This window comes from Triticum urartu, chromosome 3 (genome assembly GCF_003073215.2).
Source record: "Triticum urartu cultivar G1812 chromosome 3, Tu2.1, whole genome shotgun sequence".
Taxonomy (NCBI): Eukaryota; Viridiplantae; Streptophyta; class Magnoliopsida; order Poales; family Poaceae; genus Triticum; species Triticum urartu.
This window is the reverse complement of record NC_053024.1, coordinates 740,513,998-740,537,063: the sequence shown is the minus strand read 5'-3', so window position 1 is coordinate 740,537,063 and position 23,066 is coordinate 740,513,998. Positions and strand designations below refer to the sequence as shown.

General features: G+C 48.8%; 1 protein-coding gene across 1 annotated transcript; it reads left to right on the top strand.

Annotated features, from left to right (window-relative positions):
• The first annotated feature begins 11,582 nt into the window (after positions 1 to 11,582).
• On the top strand, positions 11,583 to 12,881 carry LOC125549561 (dof zinc finger protein DOF5.1-like). The gene is made up of 2 exons (XM_048712945.1): positions 11,583 to 11,741; positions 11,945 to 12,881. The coding sequence occupies exons 1-2, from the start codon at positions 11,676 to 11,678 to the stop codon at positions 12,737 to 12,739; spliced, it is 861 nt and encodes a 286-aa protein (XP_048568902.1). The 5' UTR covers positions 11,583 to 11,675; the 3' UTR covers positions 12,740 to 12,881.
• Positions 12,882 to 23,066: the final 10,185 nt, after the last annotated feature.

Below are 23,066 nucleotides of genomic sequence, written 5' to 3'. Positions count from 1 at the left end.
CGGTCAAGAACATCCTGAAATACCTGAAAAGGACTAAGGATATGTTTCTCATATATGGAGGTGACAAAGAGCTCATCGTAAAAGGTTACATTGATGCAAGCTTTTACACTGATCCGGACGATTCTAAATCGCAAACCGGATACGTGTTTACATTAAACGGTGGAGCTGTCAGTTGGTGCAGTTCTAAACAAAGCGTTGTAGCGGGATTTACATGTGAAGCGGAGTACATTGCTGCTTCGGAAGCAGCAAATGAAGGAGTCTCGAGGAAGGAGTTCATATCCGATCTAGGTGTCATACCTAGTGCATCGGGTCCAATGAAAATCTTTTATGACAATACTGGTCCAATTGCCTTGGCAAAGGAATCCAGATTTCACAAGAGAACCAAGCACATCAAGAGACGCTTCAATTCCATCCGGGATCTAGTCGAGGTGGGAGACATAGAGATTTGCAAGATACATACGGATCTGAATGTTACAGACCCGTTGACTAAGCCCCTTCCACGAGCAAAACATGATCAGCACCAAGGCTCCATGGGTGTTAGAATCATTACTTTGTAATCTAGATTATTGACTCTAGTGCAAGTGGGAGACTGAAGGAAATATGCCCTAGATGCAATAATAAAGTCATTATTTATTTCCTTATATCATGATAAATGTTTATTATTCATGCTAGAATTGTATTAACCGGAAACATAATACATGTGTGAATACATAGACAAACAAAGTGTCACTAGTATGCCTCTACTTGACTAGCTCGTTAATCAAAGATGGTTATGTTTCCTAACCATTAACAATGAGTTGTTATTTGATTAATGGGATCACATCATTAAGTGAATGATCTGATTGACATGACCCATTCCATTAGCTTAGCACCCGATCGTTTAGTATGTTGCTATTGCTTTCTTCATGACTTATACATGTTCCTATGACTATGAGATTATGCAACTCCCGTTTACCAGAGGAACTCTTTGTGTGCTACCAAACGTCACAACGTAACTGGGTGATTATAAAGGAGCTCTACAGGTGTCTCCAAAGGTACATGTTGGATTGGCGTATTTCGAGATTAGGATTTGTCACTCCGATTGTCGGAGAGGTATCTCTGGGCCCTCTCGGTAATGCACATCACTTATGCCTTGCAAGCATTGCAACTAATGAGTTAGTTGTTGGATGATGTATTACAGAACGAGTAAAGAGACTTGCCGGTAACGAGATTGAACTAGGTATTGGAATACCGACGATCGAATCTCGGGCAAGTAACATACCGATGACAAAGGGAACGACGTATGTTGTTATGCGGTCTGACCGATAAAGATCTTCGTAGAATATGTAGGAGCCAATATGAGCATCCAGGTTCCGCTATTGGTTATTGACCGGAGACGTGTCTCGGTCATGTCTACATTGTTCTCGAACCCGTAGGGTTCGCACGGTTAAGGTTACGATGACAGTTATATTATGAGTTTATGCATTTTGATGTACCGAAGTTTGTTCGGAGTCCCGGATGTGATCACGGACATGACGAGGAGTCTCGAAATGGTCGAGACATAAAGATTTATATATTGGAAGCCTATGTTTGGATATCAGAAGCATTCCGGGTGAAATCGGGATTTTACCGGAGTACTGGGAGGTTACCGGAACCCCCGGGGAGCTATATGGGCCATAGTGGGCCTTAGTGAAAAAGAGAAGAGGCAGCCCAACATGGGCCGCGCGCCCCTCCCCTCCCTTGGTCCGAATAGGACAAGGAGAGGGGGCCGGCCCCTCTCTCTCTTTTCCCCCCTCCGCGAATCCTATTCCAACTAGGATTGAGGGGGGGGGGGGAATCCTACTCCCAGAGGGAGTAGGACTCTCCTGGCGCGCCTCTCCTAGGCTGGCCGCACCCCCCCTTTAGTCCTTTATATACGGAGGCAGGGGCACCCCAGAAACACACAAGTTGATCCACGTGATCTTATTCTTAGCCGTGTGCGGTGCCCCCTTCCACCATAGTCCTCGATAATATTGTAGTGGTGCTTAGGCGAAGCCCTGCGACAGTAGTGCATCAAGATTGTCACCACGCCGTCGTGCTGACGGAACTCTTCCCCGACACTTTGCTGGATCGGAGTCCGGGGATCGTCATCGAGCTGAACGTGTGCCTAAAACTCGGAGGTGCCGTAGTTTCGGTTCTTGATCGGTCGGGCCGTGAAGACGTACGACTACATCAACCGTGTTGTCATAACGCTTCCGCTGTCGGTCTACGAGGGTACGTAGACAACACTCTCCCCTCTTGTTGCTATGCATCACCATGATCTTGTGTGTGCGTAGGAAAATTTTGAAATTACTACGTTCCCCAACAAATAGATCTCTCATCAAACCTGGCTCTCTGGGTCGACTGGAATCCCTCGCCCACACTGTGAGGGGCCTGTCATCATGTTGCCGAGGCACGTATGACCACTCCTTGGGGGAGGCGTGGGCACTCGACGACGATCATCGCGATCGATCGGTGATCATACTGCTCACGGTTTCTGTACTGATCTCGTCGATCTCCGTCCCTCACGCCTCGGGGGCGATCTTGGGCTGTGAGCCGACTGGACTGTGTCTGCAACCACGGATCTGCTGTGAATCCTATTCCGCGACTGAGATACTACTGTGTTCTGCTCACCCGCGGCTCGGAGCAAGGCCCGGATCTGCACCAAACCCCGACCAGCTTCTGACTGGGAAGGTTGAATTGACTCCGCTATTCGGGCCGCAGCTGCGAGATTCTGGATTGGAGTTCGGTATACCTGAGTCGGAGGCGGAAAAAGTTGACGTCGACTGGATTCGGGAGCATGCTGCCGAGCACGCTCGTCGAGTGCGCTGGAGGTTCTCTAGTCGAGTGCGCTCAGCCAAGTTGGCCAGGCGCGCCTCCTCCAAGGCCTGGGCCTCAGGGGTTTCTCCAACGATAGGAGTGTGAAGTGCATCCATGTTCCGGCAGCGAAGTTCTTCTCTCCGCTGCGAAGAGAGGGGTTCGGGGTACTCTTCATGAACACGCGACGGATCACCGCCCCCATCGCCTCCGTCTTCACGGGTGAAGCCAGGAGGACTGCGTGGTCCATTGACCATCAAAACTTCCGCCGCAGGGTCGCTGCTGTCGCACTCGGATGCAGTCTCTACGGAGCCAGTCGACAGATCGAACAGGCCGTAGAGGGTTTCGTCGGGCTCGATTGCCGCGACTTGGGGGTGGCCGACTGGCGAGCCACCGCATGCTTCACCCACCGCTGAAGCCTCGATTCGACCGGAACGTTTGCTACGGCGGGCCGCAGGGAGGGGGGAAGCTACAGGAGCCGACCGATACTAGGTCGACGGCTGCCGCAGGAGGACGCCGCGGACGCACGCGCGAAAGTGCGTTGCCCCGCGGACGGGGAGTGCGTCGACGTCGAGTGGAGCCTCCTGAAGCCAAGCGGAGTCGTCGGCGACAAACACGAGCGCGCCGAGACGGATCTCGCGGCCCTCAGCCAAACCTCCGCCTGAAACCATGATGAAGGGGATCGGAAAAATTGCAACTTCTCCAAAAAGTCGCTAAGACACCTGCCCCACGGTGGGCGCCAACTGTCGTGGTTCTAAGTCTGACAGTAGAATGGGGGTAGGAATGTAGAGGCAAGATCCTAGCTATGGAGGAGTTGTACGAGTTTACGAGTTCAGGCCCTTCTCGGAGGAAGTAACAGCCCTACGTCTCGGAGCCCGGAGGCGGTCGACTGGATTATATGCTGTGTGTGTTACAAAAAGTGCGAACCCTTGTGCCTGTGGAGGGGGGTGGCTTATATAGAGTGCGCCAGGACCCCAGCCAGCCCACGTCACAGAGGGTTTAAGGTACATAAAGATGGGGGCGTTACTGGTAACGCCTGCAATAAAGATACATAATGACCATTAAAGCTATGACTTAATTCTCGACCGTTGCAGAGTGGAGTGGCTCTAGATCTTCTGGTAGTCGAGTGATTATCTGTACAGTCGAGTGTCTTCAGGATTGTCGAGTGGAACATAACTTCATGGTCGAGTGGATGATGATTTTTCTTCGAATGCTCCTGGCACCTTTAGGGATGTCCTTGGGGAGGGTATCTTGAACAGATCCATGACCCTACCCTAGGTACATAGCTTCATCACCTGCTGCCGCGCCGCACCACGCCTAGGCTGCCACCTCCCTGCAGCCGGCCGCCGCCTCTACTCCTGCATATAAAACCCATAACTAAACCGATGTGTTGTTGGGATTGTAGTAATTTCAAAAATTTCCTACGCACACGCAAGATCATGGTGATGCATAGCAACGAGAGGGGAGAGTATGATCTACGTACCCTTGTAGATCGACAACGGAAGCGTTTGGTTGATGTAGTCGTACGTCTCCACGGCCCGACCGATCAAGCACCGAAACTACGGCACCTCCGAGTTCTAGCACACGTTCAGCTCGATGACGATCCCCGGACTCCGATCCAGCAAAGTGTCGGGGAAGAGTTCCGTCAGCACGACGGCGTGGTGACGATCTTGATGCACTACTGCACATAAGGTCACGTAGGATCAACTTGTGTTTCTCTGGGGTGCCCCTGCCTCCGTATATAAAGGATCAAGAGGGGGAGGCCGGCTGGCCACATAGGGCGCGCCAGGAGGAGTCCTACTCCCTCCGGGAGTAGGACTTCTCGCCCAATCCTAGTTGGAATAGGACTCGCGAGGTGGGAAAAGAGAGAGAGAGAGAGAAGGAGGGGCGCCGGGCCCCTCTCTCCTTGTCCTATTCGGACTAGGGGGAGGGGCGCGCGGCCCAGCCCTGGCCGCCTCTCCTCTTCTTCCACTAAGGCCCATTAAGGCCCATGTAGCTCCCCGGGGGGTTCCGGTAAACTCCCGGTACTCCGGTAAAATCCCGATTTCACCGGGAACACTTCCGATATCCAAACATAGGCTTCCAATATATCAATCTTTATGTCTCGACCATTTCGAGACTCCTCGTCATGTCCGTGATCACATCCGGGACTCCGAACAAACTTCGGTATATCAAAATGCATAAACTCATAATATAACTGTCATCGTAACCTTAAGCGTGCGGACCCTACGGGTTCGAGAATAATGTAGACATGACCGAGACATGTCTCCGGTCAATAACCAATAGCGGGACCTGGATGCCCATATTGGCTCCTACATATTCTACGAAGATCTTTATCGGTCAGACCGCATAACAACATACGTTGTTCCCTTTGTCATCGGTATGTTACTTGCCCGAGATTCGATCGTCGGTATTCCGATACCTAGTTCAATCTCATTACCGGCAAGTCTCTTTACTCGTTCTGTAATACATCATCCCGCAACTAACTCATTAGTTGCAATGCTTGCAAGGCTTAAGTGATGTGCATTACCGAGAGGGCCCAGAGATACCTCTCCGACAATCGGAGTGACAAATCCTAATCTCGAAATACGCCAACCCAACATGTACCTTTGGAGACACCTGTAGAGCTCCTTTATAATCACCCAGTTACGTTGTGACGTTTGGTAGCACACAAAGTGTTCCTTCGGCAAACGGGAGTTGCATAATCTCATAGTCATAGGAACATGTATAAGTCATGAAGAAAGCAATAGCAACATACTAAACGATCGGGTGCTAAGATAATGGAATGGGTCATGTCAATCAGATCATTCACTTAATGATGTGATCCCGTTAATCAAATAACAACTCATTGTTCATGGTTAGGAAACATAACCATCTTTGATTAACGAGCTAGTCAAGTAGAGGTATACTAGTGACACTTTGTTTGTCTATGTATTCACACATGTATTATGTTTCCGGTTAATACAATTCTAGCATGAATAATAAACATTTATCATGATATAAGGAAATAAATAATAACATTATTATTGCCTCTAGGGCATATTTCCTTCATGTGCCACCGCCCCCACTCCCTACCACGGCCACACCGCCACTTTCCCCTCTCCCCCCATGTCTTTCAACTCCTCCCTCTCCAGCGCCACCAACCCCTTCGCCGGCCCGGATCCCACCGACACCCGCAACCTGAACATCCACGAACATGTTCCCATTTGTCTTGATCCCCACGACTCCACGTACTACGCGTGGAAAACCTACTTATCTATCGTCTTTCGCGAGTACAATCTCGTGGATCATGTCGACGGCTACGTCGATTCGAGCGCCATGAAGGATGACTCCGAGTGGAACACCATCGATGCCACGCTCATCCGGTTGTTCTTCCTCGCCTTTTCGAAGTCCTTGTTTCACACCGTCATGAGCGATGGTGATGATGCACACGTCGTGTGGGTGAAGCTCAACAGCCTATTCACTGACAATCATCTTCAACGTCGCGTCTTTCTGCAACAAGAATTTTTTTGTGGTCATCAAGATGCTCGATCAATTGATGATTACAGCCGACGCCTCAAGACGCTCTCCGATGAGCTCCGTGACATCGGCATCAAGATTGACGATGATCTCCTCCTCAGCACGCTCACGGCCGGCCTCAACGAGGACTTCGGCAACGCCGCCGCCAATCTCACCTTTATGTCGGATCCCTCCTTCCCCAAGTTTGTTGCATACCTGGGTTGGGAGGAACGCCGGATGAAGCAGGTGAAGAAGCGGATGCAGCACACCGTCCTCGCCGCCGGCACTTCTCGCGGCGCCGCCCACCACCTACTCCGCCGGCTCCGTGGCCTTTGCCCCCTGCGTTGTCATGCCTCTACCCGCTCTCAACAGCGCCACCCCCCCTCAACGGTGTGCCTGAACAGCAGCCCGGCGGTGGCCGGCGTAACAACCGCCAGGTAGGCATCCTAAGCAGCAGCACTAGCCCACCCCACCCTGAACCTAAGGCACCAACCCGTGGACCGGCGTTGTCCATGCGTACTCAATGCCAGTGCCATGGGCCCCAGCGCCAGGCCTCGTCGGGCCTCGACCGGCGGGCCATCAGGCCTACCTCGCCACATCAGCCAGCGCCAGCTACGCGGCCCATCCCACCCCGCCAATGGTCGGCGGCTGTGCTGCCGCCCTACGACGATTTCTTCCCACCACATGTTCCTCCTCCATGGGACCCTGCTCTTCTGGATGCACTGCATTCGGCCCCGTGACCAAGTCAATACAGTGGGGATGGAGATTGGTACATGAACTCGGGCGCCACCGCCCACATGACATCTCATCCCAGTAACCTAACCTCCTCCACCCCGGTTCATGCTCCTACTCGCATCACCGTTGGTAACGGTTCCTCTTTACCTATCACACATATTGGTCGTACTTTGTTTCCTTCCACATCTACGCACATCACCATGTCTAATGTTCTTGTTTCTCCTGATTTAGTCATGAACCTTGTTTCTGTTTGTCGTCTTGCTTGTGAGAATCATATTACCCTTGAATTTGACGATGTTGGTTTTTCTGTGAAGGAGGCCCGTACCCGGATGGTTCTTCACCGGTGTGATAGTCTCGACGAGCTCTACCCGGTGCACTCCTCCACCACCACCTCGACCACCCCAATCGCCCTCGCCGCCTGTGTCGACCTTTGGCATGCTCGTTTGGGACACCCCAACTCCACCATTTTGCGTCAAATTCTTCAGAGTTTTTCATTATCATGTAATAAGGTTGTCGACCATACTTGTGAGGCTTGCCATCTTGACAAGCAAGTTTGTCTCCCCTTTAGCGCATCTACAACTATTTCCACTATCCCATTTCAGTTACTTCATAGTGATGTTTGGACATCTCCGGTTGCAAGTAACACCGGCTACCTCTACTATTTGGTGATTTTAGATGATTTTTCTCATTATGAGTGGACATTTCCTCTTTGTCGCAAATCCGATGCCTTTGCCACACCCACCGCATTTTATTCCTATGTCATCACATAGTTCGGTCGTCCCATACTTGTACTCAAACCGATAACGGAAAAGAATTTGACAACGTCGCCATTCACAATCTTCTTGCTTCACACGACACCATCTTCCGCCTAACTTGTCCCTACACTTCACAGCAAAATGACCGTGCTGAGCATATCCTACACACTCTCAATGATTGCGTTCATACGCTACTCTTTCACTCTAAATTACCTCCCCGATTCTGGCTTGATGCTCTCCCCACCGCCACTCCTCTTCTTAACATTTGATCGTATCGTCCCCTTTGGAACTACGACCCTCACCAAGTCCTCTTTGGTGCGCCTCCAAGTATCGTGTCCACCACCCCCCACGAACTCACCCCACAATCACTTCCTTGCATCTTCCTTGGCTACCCGTCCAACACCAAAGGTTACCGGTGCTATGATCCAGTGTTCCACTGCGTGTATGCCTCGCGGCACATGTACATTGACGAGACGGTGTTTCCTTTTCAGCAGGTACCACCCTCTGCCGAGTCCTCTGTGGCATCTCTCTCCCCTTGTAACTTGTATGTATCTTGGGAGACAAGGCAACCGGTGCACCCCCATTATCTATATATGTGCCTAGTGCACGATCAATCAAATCATCGATGCGTCCAATCCCTCTCTTCCTAACTTACAGGAATGTCTCCTCCCACTGAACAAATATCGCCAGAAGGCTGAAATAAATCAAAGAAAATGCGATCTCCAATATCAAATCTAAGAATTAAATTCTTGTGTGCTGGGAATAGCACCGTCCTCCTAACCATCCAACCATAGTGGTTCGCACACTCTAGTTTCCTAAGCTCGAATTACTTAGGGTGCATGTTTCCTTATTTCAATCACATATATGTGGCACAGATTATTTTTTTCTATTTCGAATTGTAAATAACTCTACTTTTCTTAAGAGTATGGCATGGTAGAGAGGAAGAACCATGAGTGGGCATTAGCGTAGTGAATACTGTGTAGTAGATGTCAAGCAGTACGTGCATATAGAGTAATATATTGCATCATGGAAGGTGATCGATGTAATATATGCACACGTGCACTAGTTTTTTAACTGTTAGCACAAAAGAAAAATTGAAGTGAGAAATTTACTTGTTGTCTCGTATTCGAGGTGACTGTTTCATGTCATCGACCTTTACCAAAAATGCAGGTCACTTCCGTACATACATACACTACCCGCTGCAGTACAGCTACCAACAGTGACCACAATTATCATACCACGGACGAACAATGATACTTGCAAACCACCTGGCTTCAATTAAACACTTATTTGTTCACATGGACAATCAATCGTCGAGTAATCGAAGAAGGGCACCTAATTTGCTTTCTGCAGCAGAGCATGCACATAACCAAGAACACTGTCATGTGTACTGACCATGGAAATTGAATTGGACATGATTGCCTGCCACTTTCTATCTTGATTTAAAATTGGAGAAAAAAAACTCATCGCCCACGACACCTACCCCAAGTGCTGGCTGGTAATGAGCAGATGTGAGCTTTTCCCGTATTCAAATCATTATGGTTGATAACATGGAGGCGATTTTGCACACGTAGCAACCATGTCGACATGACAAACATACATAAAAATATTAGGAACTAATATATTACATCATGGAAGGTGACCAATGTTATATGTGCACGTGTATTTGTTTTGTAACTGTTAACACACATGAAAAATTAAAGCGAGAGAAATTTAGTTGTCATCTCGTATTCATGATGACTATTTCATATCATCGACGGATATGAAGATGACAAGAGAGTATGTATAAGTCCGGCTACGTACAGTACCCGCAACTATCATATTACGAATGAACTGTGGTACTTGCAAACCACCTGGCTTCAATTAAACATTTATTTATTGAGTGAATTCCACTTTTTACTCCTTAGTTATGCATTTTTGACACTAATTACCCTATCGAATGAAAAATCGTCAAGATTACCCCTTTTAAAAGCTTTGAAACCTTGTTTTTTTATGCGTGTCTATTGGGCAAGGTGTAAGGTGTTGACTAGAGTTTAAAAATATGAAGATGAGGAGGAGGATTTGAACATATGGGTAAGAGAAATCTGAACATGAATATCGATTATGCCCTCAGATCTTTACGCATTTTACCGTGCCACGTCGGCGTAACATGCCGGTACTATCTAACAGAAACAAGCAAAGTGCTAAACTGGGGTAAAACTGTGTTCAAAATCTTCTAAATGAAATATTTGGTAGAAGTTGCACTAAATAGGGTAATATGTGTCACAAATGCAGAACTACAGAGTAAAAAGTGGAATTCACTCTTATTTATTCATGCCAAAAATCGGCCCTAGAGTAATAAACGAAGAGCTATTAATGTGCTCCCTATGCCCGAGAATGCACAACCATGGGAGTCGAGTCAAACTTGATTGCTCGAGGTTGCCAACTCGCTCGGGTTCAAGACAAACATCTACCTTGGTATACAAGTGGAAAAACTCAACGCCAAACCTACCTTACTAATTTTTGTAGTTTTGCCTCTTATATTTTGAAATTAGAAAAGCTTGACCCTTAACTTCTGACACAGAGCAGATTTGATCCTTTACCCAAGTCAAAACAGTATAGTCATTGACATGGCGGCAATTTTGCACCCATAACAAGCCTTTCGACATGAAAATCAATAAAAATGAATAAAATATATTTTACATACAAATTTATACAGAAATCAGGAAAACCCTATAAGTATTCCAATAAATAAATAATTGTTCTGAATACACTTCAAGAGTACTATAAAAAGACTGCTCGTGAATGTATAATTTATTTATACGTTTTCCACAGTTTCCAGATTTTTGTTCAAACTTCTAAATTTATTCCTCTTTTATCTTGTCCTGAATTTCCATTGCTGTTTTGTTTAGTAACGAATGCATGTTTTTTTATCTTGTTTTTGTGCCGATTGGTTTGTGCATAAAAGCATCACCACATTAGTGCTCAGATGAAGTTCACCAGGTCAGCAATCAAAGCATCCAAACTTTAAATCATTTGGTCACCTGAATTTCACCAGGTTAGCGATCAAGGCATCCAATCTTTACATTTAGAGTATGGGAATCATAAATAAACTTAGCCAGCACTTTAGTGGTCAAATATAATGTTAGTCCCTTCAGATGCAAAACTAAGTTGTATACCCAAGACAACACTAGAGATCATTGCCACTTTTGCTTTATGCATACATGACATGCACATTGTCTGAAGTTCAATTCGCTTTGATATATTCCACGTTTTATGGTATCTTTGAAACACAATATTATGAAAACGTCGAAATAGAAGAAGAAAAGAACACATGATGAGAATGGCAACACATGATGAAAACGTGTGGTTGTCTCATAACATAGTGAGTAATATGGCTTGCTAGAATTCAAACAAAATATGTAGGCCTGCCAAATTACTAGTACCATTTAACTCTATTTGTTGATTCTCAAAAAAAAGAAACTCTATGTGGTGGCCTGGGTGATTAATTATGCGGTTCCAAATTAACTATCAGCTTAGCTAATCAGAGTACACTGACTAATTAATTGAAAACTGTAGCTAGCATGGGTGGCGCTTTCAGCCGCGTCAGCATTCACCATGGAAAATAGCAGAAGTGTGTCAATAAAGGAAAACAACGACAACATGTGGGTCCTCCACTGCTATTGCTCTCTAAAGGCTATATATAGAGAGTGTGTGTGTATATGTCCTTTCTTTCTCATCTCTTGGTGTTGCTAGCAACCTGGCTGCTCCCTCCTTGGTATTACTAGCAGTACTCTGATTCCCTCCCACTATCTCTTCTCTCCAACCTCCAGCAGCTCTCGCCCTCCCAACAACTCTCTTAAATAGCCTCTCTAGAAGTCTAGATCACCGGTCATGATCCGCCCTCCCGCCTTGCTAGATTCATCAAGCTGCTGGAACACAAACAACAGCCAGCAGCAGGTATGCATCCTTGTGTTTCTATAGCTATCTAATAAGTAGTATAGTCCCTCAAGATTTTGCACACAAGAAAAAAGAGTATGTGTGTCTGTGCACTAGCTAAGCTAGGGTTTGTTAATTGCAGATATATACCTTCGAATATACTTCGTGCATATACATCTTGGCTATATGCTTAATTGATTACTCATCTCCTTGTTGATTCGTAGCTGCAGCAAATCGGCAGTAGCACTCATAACACTGCTACTCCGCCTGCTGGTCCTGGTGATGGTGGAGGCAGCAATCAGGAAGGGTTTATGGCCACGGCCTGGGCCGGAGAGGGTTGTGGTGCTGGGGATGGCGATAGAGGCGAGAGCGGGAATCGCAAGCCGATGTCCATGTCGGAGCGGGCACGGCTGGCGCGGGTGCCGCGGCCTGTACCGGGGCTCAACTGCCCACGCTGCGACTCCACCAACACCAAGTTTTGCTACTTCAACAACTACTCCCTCACCCAGCCTCGCCACTTCTGCCGCGCCTGCCGCCGCTACTGGACCCGCGGCGGTGCGCTCCGAGAGGTGCCCACCCGCCGCCACGCCAAGCGCAAGGACAAGCCCAAGACGGCATCGTCCGCCTTGGAAGCCACTGCGGCAGGGATGTTGTCTGCGACGTCGACGATTCCCAGCAGTACATCTTGTGCCACCGGCACCGCGGCGCCCGGCCTGCAGTACTCCATGTTTGGCAGCGGGTTCGCCAACAGCTTCGACCCAGCGACCCTCAGCCCCAGCTTTCATGCCAGGCTGCTCTTCGCGGACAGCGACGCCTACGGGGCGGACGGCTGCGCGCAGCAGCACTACCACCAGGCCCACGTGAACGGGATGGAGCAGTGGGCGGCGGCGCAGATGGACAGCTTCCCATTCATGCACGCCAGGGATCATCAGATGTCCGGACCGCCAACTGACGCAATGCCCATCACGGTGGAGGCAATGCAGGGCATGTGGGCGGAGCTAGAGCTAAAGTTACCCTGATGCACCACCTAACCACACCGTAAAATTTCAAGCAACGATGTATTTAATAAGGGTGTATTTCACAACTTGTAACACGGAATTTGGGACATAATAGAAGCCGGTGTACAAAAATCAACAGTATTTTTTCAATATAATTGTTGGAAATATGAGCAATTTACCAAATGATTTTATTAATAGAAATATTAGATAAGCATGACTAATATAACATGGATAAAAGTAGTCATGCGATCTGACAGAGAGAAGGTAAATAACATCTTCATATATGAACTGCAACCAAACATGTCTAAAGCAGATAGTAGAACAGGTTGTATAAATGGCGTAGAACCTAACATATGTAGGACATACACTAGAGCAAATAACTGTGAGAGGACCTCTAACAGAAAGAGTAAGAACACTTATAGGACAGCAGCAGCAGCAGCACTGGACTTGGGGTTGGTGTCCTCGCCAGCCATGTCATCGAGAAGGTTGTCGACGTCGGGGAAGAAGTCGTCGTCGGGGAAGTAGTCGTCAGAGTCCAGGGCGTTCGTGACAAAGAAGTCAGTAGTCGTGCTGAGCGCTCCCCAAAAACCTTATCACCCTTCTCCCGTACATAACTCAAAAGGTGCGGTTCCGGAGGCTTATTGTCCCAACCTGCGGTGCACGCCGCAAGCCGGGATGGTGAAAAACGTAGCAGCGGCGCAGTGCTCAGGAACTTGTGGCGAGAGGAAGAAGAGTTTCTGGTGCGTCTCTCTGAGAGGAGCGACCTCCCTTTTATAGGCACAAGAGAAGGAGGCGAGAGGCTGTGCTGGAAGCTGAATAGAACGAGGGAGACGAAACGTCAATCTGCACGTTCGGTATTCAATCTCCACTACAGCAAAACGTTTCAGCTTCCGTGTGGCCTTTCGTATACCCGTCGTGCGTGGTAAAAATTTAGACATCGGCTCGGCTCATTCCCGCAACCCGCGACGAGGCGCGCGGCGAAGGAGGAGCGCGCGTGGATGTCCCTCTTGTTCTCATCCTCATACATGTGGAGAAAGAGCCTCCCTTATAAAGAGGTCCAACTCCCTCTAAACTAGCAATGTGGGACTAAACTTTAGTTCCACCTCTTTCCTTGCACGAATGGGCTGCGTGGGCCTCTAGGATTTATTAGGAGTTTCTAAAACTGCTATTGGGCTAGGCCCAAAATAGACAAAATTCCAGCAATCCCCCATCAGATCTGAGAGACACCCAAAATTTGCCTTTGGTTCCAAAACACTGTTTTATATACCGGTACTGCAGTGGAGACTGTTGAGTTGAACTTCCACCTAGAACTCTAGGCTACACTAGTAAGCAACTTGAACAGTGGACTGGGCTTTGAACTGCAAGTTTACTGCGAATCTAGCTTCACATAAAGCCTTGACCGATACGTGGCTACCGTGGGTCTTCCCCGCGGGTGGAGCTTATGCGTCATACTCCAAGACCTTTCATGAGTTTACTAGAGAGAACCCTACTCTCATAGATTGCGACGTTTGACAATCAGACTCTTATAGGTGTGTTCTTCAAAAGATGTTCTGCAGGACAACATCTATGCTTAAATGAGCCACTTAGAACACATTAAGATATACATCATCCTGCCGTGCAGATTTAGGAGAGTATTCCATCTTCATGGAGTTGATCTTCATGGACGATCGTACCCCCGATGTCGCCATCCACAAAGCCCTTGCCCTCTGGCACCTTGGCCACGAAAACTGGGTATGCCACATCCTTCTCTCTAAGACGCCGCTTCTCCAAAGAAAGAACACTGTCGTGCAGACTCCGCATAGCACCGGGTGCAGCATTCAGCATATTTGGCGGTAGCATCGCCCTACCCGCCACATGCACCCTCCTCGAGATATCCTTAGGTGAAGGTGGCCGTCCTGAGCACGGATCGAACTCGGTGCCGGCTGGCTCGCACCGGCGCCCTTGTTAGTCTTTTGTTTCCGTCCCTTCTTCTTGATCTCCTGTAATGGGACCGAGTTCTGCTCACAGACCGCCTTCTTGAGCGTGTTGGGGCTGATAATATTTCGCACCACAGCTATCTGAGGCTCGGTGAAGGCGGGAGCTGGAGGCGTGTCCTGAGAACTGAACGCCAGACGATGCCTGTTGCAATTGGATTTCTCCGCCGTACCAGCTAGATCGCGGTGGTCTTGGTTGGGTTCTTGAGAAAGAGGCCCGCAGAACTCGTCAGCGTACCCATGTTCGGCAAAGTACTTATCAACATTGGTAAATGTACCGTCATCGTTGTCGTCGCCGTCCGGATCCTGTGCCATAGGGCTGTCCGGATCCTGTGCCATAGGGATGTCCGGCAGGTCCGGTAGCGTTGCGGCGTTCTTGCCATGGCTTGGCGCCGGCACGACTGGCGGTCTTGTCTGTGGGGTGGTGTCCCCCGTCCCCAAACGAATCTGGCTCTTCAGCCAAAGCAGGGGCCAGTTTACGCAGGCGCTGAGGGTCATCTCATCTTCTTCGTCGGCCCCAGCGGGTCGAATCGGAGGTAACAGCTCGTCGCAGCCTGGCAGCACCCGAACCACTTCAACCCTATACATTGTAGGTGGCATCGGATTACCGTGGAACATGGGGTTGCCCGGTTGAACGATTCTGCCCTTGGCGACATCGACCAACTCGGCGCCCACGAAGTGCAGAAGAGTGCAAGGAACGTCGGCGGTGCCCTGCGAAAACATGTACAGGGCGTCAGGGATGCCCAGTCAAAGGCAAGGAGATGAAGTCATCGGCCGAGAGGCTTAGTTACGGTGATGCCGTCGAGCTCGGCTAATGTCGAGGCACCGCCAACGGCGGGCGTGCAACTGACGGAGGGGGTGCTTGTTGGCGAGGTGCCGGCCGGCGTACACCCGGGTGCATTAAGCTCCAATGCCCGTGCCGGCGCCGGAGACACGAATACCGCCTCCGCCGGAGACACCAATGGCGCCACCGCCGGAGACACCAATGGCGCCGCCTGCGCGCTGTGCGAGTTGCTGGCCGTGAAGCTGGGAACCGGGGGAGGCCCCTGTTGGCCGCCCGCAATCCACGTCGTCAGCCCATGAATCAACGTAGGCACCATGGCGTTGAGCGTCGTTCTAAGTTGTTGTTGCACTTGCTCTTGGACAAGCTCCGGAATCCGAGCCACTTTGTGCCTTGAGTTCTTCAACCTCGCGCGTCTGGCTTTCCGAGCTGGTCTTTTTCTCCTTCCGCACACCAGCGGTATAGTATGACCCCCATTTTGTGGACAAGCCTTTGCCGGCCACACGACCAGCTAACGTCGGCTTAGTGAGCTTATCCTTGGTTTTCATTACATTCAACGCCCTATTTAAAGGGGTGTCGAAAGGGGAGCTCTTAGACGACCCCGCGCTACTACTTTCAGTGTCCTGCGAAAGGAACGTGAACCATTTAGAAATATTGGGGATTAATTAGAGTGCAACCATATGGAGCTAATTACGCGGGGGTGTATTCCTTACCAGAAGAAGCTCAAGCGCCCTGGTCTTCGGATCCGTGGTAAGCTCCTTTGTTATCGGGTCCTCCTTGTACCGGGCCCTGACATAGTTCCTGGTCTGCTTGTCACCGCTGTATTTCTCGAAGCGGGGCGGTAGCCCTTGCTCGGCACGCTCCGCGTCCTCCTTGTCCCATATAGGCCCCGCCACTCTGTAACCGCCGGGACCGAGTTTGTGTTCCCCTAAGTTCAACTCCCACATTTCTTCCCCCCACTGACTTGATTCGGAGGTTGCACTGCTCTCGCACTTGATCTTGAACTCCTTGTACTCATCTTCGCTAATCAAAGGATATTTCTCCTTGATCTTCTCATAACTATCACCTTTATCAATCATTCTCTTCACCGCGCTTCTCCAAGTAGACAGGGCCGTGCTCATCTTCGTGAGGGCGGCACTGTTCACTTTATTCCCTGAGAGGCGTGTGTTTTCAAATTCGGCGGGGAACTTGTATCGTTCGTGCAGCTTCGTGAAGAGGAGGTTGCGCAAATTCCCTCGGTCCTTATGCCTAAGGTTCTCGGTGTTGATCGAGACGGTGCTCCGGAGAATGCACCCGAGCTGAACCGAGTACCCCTTGACTATATGTTTGGGCTCCGTTGGATTCCCGTCGGAGTCCACTTGAGTGAATTCCTCCTTGAGGGTGCGGAGCGCATTCGGGCGCCGGTCCTTCCTTTGCTTCTTCGGTTGGCTACCATCTGTGTGTGCGCCGCCATCATCAGTGGTGGCATCCTCGGCGGGACCATCAGTGGTGTCATCCCCGACGCCATTAGGGGTTGTGTAATCAGGATCGGTGTCTTCCGCAGCGTCCTCATAGCGGTGAGGTTGTTCCTCTATCTCCTGGGACAGCTCCCAGAATTGCTTGCCGCCCGAACCACCGGCCTCATCGTTGTGGGCCATGTTTCGCTCTAAATAGGAAAAAAGTTTGGTCAAAAAGTTGGTTATTATCAAGGAACAAGATCATGGTCTCATCATTTAGGGTTTGTCGACACCGAGGCACCCTAAAAGCCTAAGCTTTCATCATTTAGGGTTTGTCGACGCCGAGGCACCCTAAAAGCCTAAGCGTACATCATTTAGGTTCTCATCGACACCGAGGCATCCGGGGCAGCCAAGTTAAGTTTTCATCATTTAGGGTTTATCGATGCTGAGGCACCCTAGGTTGGGCCTAATCACTTGGCACTAATCACTTGGCTCTATTGCCACCTATGTTGGGTTTATCATCTAGGGTTTATCGATGCTAAGGAGAATTCTAAGTTGGGCCTAATAACTTGGCTCTATTGCCACCTATGGTTTAATGCAGCAAGAATGGCAGGGCAGTTGATCCTACTTAACTAAGTACTAAGATACCCCGGCCCATGCATTAGTCGCAAGTACCCCATATGTCCTATTTTTAGCAAAGTCATGCTAAAATTCACGGAAAATTTTAGCATGACCTTTGCTGAAAATAGGACATATGGAATACCCGAATTTGCCGGAACGGAAGTTAATCGACATTCCGGCAAACTCAAGGGCAACTCGGGGTACCTGCAAATTCATCAGGACACAATGGTCGGAGTCAAAACCCAGCAAACTAGCAAGATGATCATCATCTTTGCAAGACAGTAGCTCAAGTTTTGGACAGTAGCCTCTGAAGAAAACAGCATTGCAACATTCAAGTTCACAGGATAAAAAAATCATCCACATTCACCAACCCACATGATGTTAAAACCCACATGATGTTATAACTGTATACACTGAACATGATGATACCAAATGGGAAGGAAAATTGTATCACTCTAGATTAGTGTAGCCACTATCTAACAAAACCAGAATGTTAACAAAATTACACCATGATGATACCAAATTCTTGTAGCAGTACAATGAGTTCACAGGATAAAAAAATCATCCACATTCAGCAACCCAAACTGGTGGAGATACAGCAAACCAGAACCTCCCAGGTTTCTGCCATTTTATTTTTCCCACCGTATATGTTTTTTGATTCATGTCATGGTACTTGCTGTCAAACCAAGTATTTTCTTTCTACATAATCTGGGAAGTTTCCTTCTTACTGTCTCACTATCTTACTGTCTCACTACAAAAAACTAGTATGGTTAGTTGAGACTAGTATGCTTAGTTGCATTATGACAGGCAAAAACTACAAATATTTGTGTTTTTAGTTGAGCAATGCAGCGACAGTGTGATAGGCAAGTTTCAGCTGGCAAAGTGTCATGATTCAGACAACAGAGCAGCTAAGCATAGCAAGTGGATAGTTTAGTCAGTATACTAGTACTCTTTAGAAAGCATGAGACATATATTACCTGGAGGAGACTTCGTCGGAGAGTTGCCTGTGAATTGAAAATACAACGAGATCAGCAAAGGACAGTAAGATATATACTGAAATTATCATAACAAAATGCCAGCTACTGCCATGGTCAAAGAATAGATTATGATAGCTGGACAAGTACAGGTCAAACTAGATAATTTTCAGAACCGGTTTAACCACCGCAGGATAAAACAATGCATCCAAGACTGGGCTTAGACTAATATCCTCATAGCATAATCTGACATCAAGCAAATAATATAAGAACAGTGAAAATGTATGTTCACTGCAAATGAATATGGACAAAGTGTTCACATTCTTGGAGTAACAAATATTCATCTACTCATTTGTTGATACCTAGGAGTAACAAGACTGCACTTGCCAATAATGTTTTATTTATGCTTCCCAAGGACCAACTCCTAAACTGAACACAAAAAACTGTGTGCACATCTGCAAGTTGTAGAAGGAAAAGGTGCAACACTAAAAAAATATCGAAGTAACAGATCCATTAATCAATTATGGACTTCTTACATGTTACATCTATCATTATGGACTTCTTACATGTTTCATATTGTTGCATGAATCCAAATTCACTGGAATATTGTTGCATGAAGCAAAAGAGGCCCTGGGCATCCATCCAACACAGCTAAACAAAGAAAATGCAGTTCCATGCTTTCACAATACAATTCCCTTCAGATTTCTTATTATGAGACAACAAGATACTTGTCACTGAAATTTTCTTCAGATTTCACAGTACTGAATTTCAATGGGAAAAATTCTTAGTACAGTTCAATCTCAGGGAATCAAATATGAGAATCAAATATGGGTCATGCAGTTCCACTATCTGTATAAAGAACCATCGGTGGCGCTCCACTAAGAACCATGACGCCCGCTGGTGCCGAGGATATGGGGATTGCCGGTGGGAGGAGATGGGATTGGGGTAGGGTCGCCTCACTCACGTTCTGGCTAGCACGCCAGCGTCGGGGAGAGGCGGGCGGGTTCGGGTGGCGTGAGCAAGGAGGTTGCTCGGTGCGGCGCTCCTCGATCTACGGTGGCGGTCCTCCTCGATCTGCGGCGGCGGTCCTCCCGGCCCGAGAGTCACTTGGCAGCAGCAGCTTCCTAGCTCGTCGGGGCACTCCTCCCTGGTTCGGACTGGCCACGCTGCTCGGGGACGGCGAAGGAGGCGAGGGGGGCGGCGAACACAGGGGGCAGCGGGTGAGATCGATGAGGCAGGGGAGAGATTAGAGAGATTGGGGATTTAGTGTGGGGGGAAGCTTTCTAATGGCGCACCACCCCCTCGTGCGCCATAAGTACGACTATTCTAATGGCGCACCACCCCTCGGTGCGCCATTAGAATTTTGTTTTAATCTAGCCCACTAGCCATATCTACAACCTAACCCTATCTACAACAGAACCCACCCACTAGCCCGACTGGTCAGCACGCAGCACACACACTAGGAGGTCCTAGGTTCGATTCCCAGGCTCCCTAATATTTTTTTATGCATTTTAAATGCTGTTTTTATATTTATTTGTGTTTAAATATGTTCAAACTTGTTTAAATCATAACGGTAATATTTTTTTTATAAAAATAGTAATAATTTTTTTAAAAAATATGTTCAAATTTGTTACTTGAAAATATCATCGGCGGCGGTGGTGGAGCGGGGGAGGGTGCGGGGGGTGCCCTTTGGCGGCGGTGGAGCGGGGGAGGGTGCGGGGGGCCGGGTGCTCGTCGGCGGCGGTGGAGCGGTGGAGGGTTGCGGTGGGTCGTCGGCGGCGGTGGAGCTAGCGGGGGAGGGTGCGGGTGGGATAGAGATGGAGGGGGATCGAGATCGAGATGGAGGGGGAATCGAGATCGAGATGGAGGGGGATCTCTTCCTGTATATCTCAAGCTCGCATAGTATCACCACGATCTCTTCCTCTAGCCTTCTGAGTTGCCTCACGCCAATCGACTTCCGAGAGATGACGTCGAAAAAGTTGCATAGGCCAAATAGCGTTTCACGGACGTGCGCGTGCATGATCCCACGGATTGCAACTGGAAGTATCTGCGTCATCAGCACGTGACAGTCGTGAGACTTCATCCCGCTGAACTTTTGCTTCGCTAGGTCTAGGTATCTGCTTATCTTCCCCGCGTAACCGCAAGGAAGTTTTACTCCTAGGAGGCAGGTGAAAAACTGCTCGATCTCCTCCTGACTTAGAGTGAAGCACGCAGGAGGGTAGTCATTTCCCGTCTTCTTGGCTTTTTGCCTTTGCGACGACTTTCTGTGTCCTGCTTCGCCTCATCATCATCATCATTAGCGTGAAGCTCCTGCCTGATGCCCAGTAATTTCAAGTCTGCCCTTGCTTTCGGCCCATCTTTGGTCCTCTCTGGCATGTTGAGCAAGCTACCAAGCATACTCTCGCACACGTTCTTCGTGATATGCATGACATCAAGGCTGTGAGGCACACGGTGGATCTTCCAGTACGGCAAGTCCCAGAAAACAGACCTCGTTTTCCATACCTTCAGCAGCGACTCTGGCGCCTTTCGCTTCTTTCCCGGCTCTGGCTCCTTTTGCTTCTTTCCCGGCAGTGGGCAGTCTTTCCAATTTTTCAACAGCTCGTCTATTTCCTCGCCGCTCCTCGTACACGGGCGTTTTCGGGGTTCGGTTTCACCATCGAACAGATCCTTGCGTTTCCTCCACGGGTCATCGTCGCGAAGCCACCTTCGATGTCCCATGAACACGGTTTTCGAAGACCCGGGATCTCTATCTAGCTGGCGATACGTTGTGTCATCCATGCACCTTACGCATCCAGAAAATCCGTGGACTACCTGCCCCGCGAGATATCCGTCACCGAGATAGTCGTGCACCGTCGTGAGCAGTGCGGCTCTCATAGGGAAATATTCTTTCTCTGCAGCGTCCCACGTATTGGTTGGCGTTTTCGACAGCGTGTCTAGCTCCTCCTTCAGCAGCCCCAGATACAGATTGATGCCGTTCCCTGGTTGTTTCGGCCCTTCAATTAGCATACTCATGTGAATGTACTTCCTCTTCATGCACAACCAGGGGGGAAGGTTGTACTTCCACACAAACACAGGCCAGGTGCTATGTGTGCTTTTCTGGCTGCCAAACGGATTGACTCCATCGATGCTCGCGCCCAGCACGATGTTCCTTGGATCCTTCCCAAATTCTGGGTATTCGAAGTTCAACGCTTGCCACTGGCTCGCATCCTTAGGGTGACTCAGCATCTTGTCTTTTTTATTTATCTCCGGATCATTTCCGTCATCTTCCCGCTTCTTCTCCTCCCTATCCGTGTGCCAAGGCAAGAGCTTTGCTACCTTAGGGTCCGCGAAATACCGCTGCAGACGAGGAGTGATCGGAAAGTACCACACCGATTTTCGAGGAGCTTTCTTCCTCTTCTTGTATCAAGTGATGCCGCACACCGGACATATGGTAGACTCCGCGTGCTCGTACCGATAAATGATACAATTTTTCATGCACACATGGTATTTCACATGTGGTAAATCCAGAGGACACACGATTTTCTTCGCCTCCTCGAAACTGGTCGGGCACTTGTTCCCCTTGGGAAGACGTTTGTGCCAGAATGACATGTTCTCGACGAAGCATCCATCGGTCATTTTGTGTTTTACCTTCATCTCTAGAGCCATGAGCGTTACTTTCAGGCGGGTATCCTTGGTCCTGCATCCTTCATACAATGGAGTAACCGCGTCTATCTCCAGTTGATCGAGCTTGGCTTTCTCTCGGGCGGCACCTCTTGCGTTATCCGTCTGCTTGAGAAGCAGCTCTTGAATATGAGGGTCCTGCACCCAACCTCCATCGTCGTCTGCTCCGGCATCTTCATCTTCATGATCATGCCCTTCGTCTTGATCTTCCTCATCATCATGTATGACATCTAGTACATGATGACTGTGTACAGCATCACCGTCATGATCATGTCCTGGAGATTCTTCGTCTTCTCGCCCGCCCTCGCGGCGGTGGTACTTGTCTTGTTGCCCTTCCTCATTTCTTGCCCGGCCCCCATGGACGACTTCATAGTCATCTTCATCACCTTGCCATCGATAGCCATCCATGAAACCACGCAAGAGCAGGTGGTCCCGCACCTGCCCTGAATCCGGGTCCGCAATAAGGCTCTTCAGCTTGCATCTTCGACACGGACATCTTATCTCCGTCTCGTTCGTTTGAAGCATCTCGGCCTTCGCGGAGCTCAAAAACCTATTCACGATGCCTTCAGTCATCGTGCGGACCATGGTCGCCTGCGGGGTAGAGCAAAACGATATTTTAGAACCAAGAAAAAATTTGGCATGACCTTCCCTAAAAATAGGACCAAAAAGAATGCATAGTGCCAAAATTCTCGCCGAAACGGAAATGAATCAAAACATTCCAGCAAAATATTGGCAACTATCGCATTTCAAATACCGGTACCTTCAAACACAAACATATATGCAACACCACAAACACATGCAACACCACAAACATACATAGATCTAGCTAGGCCACAAAAAGTGCATGTGCACGTTGTTGGAGCGAGCTAGGGAGAAAAAAAGTAGATCTACATCATGAAGATA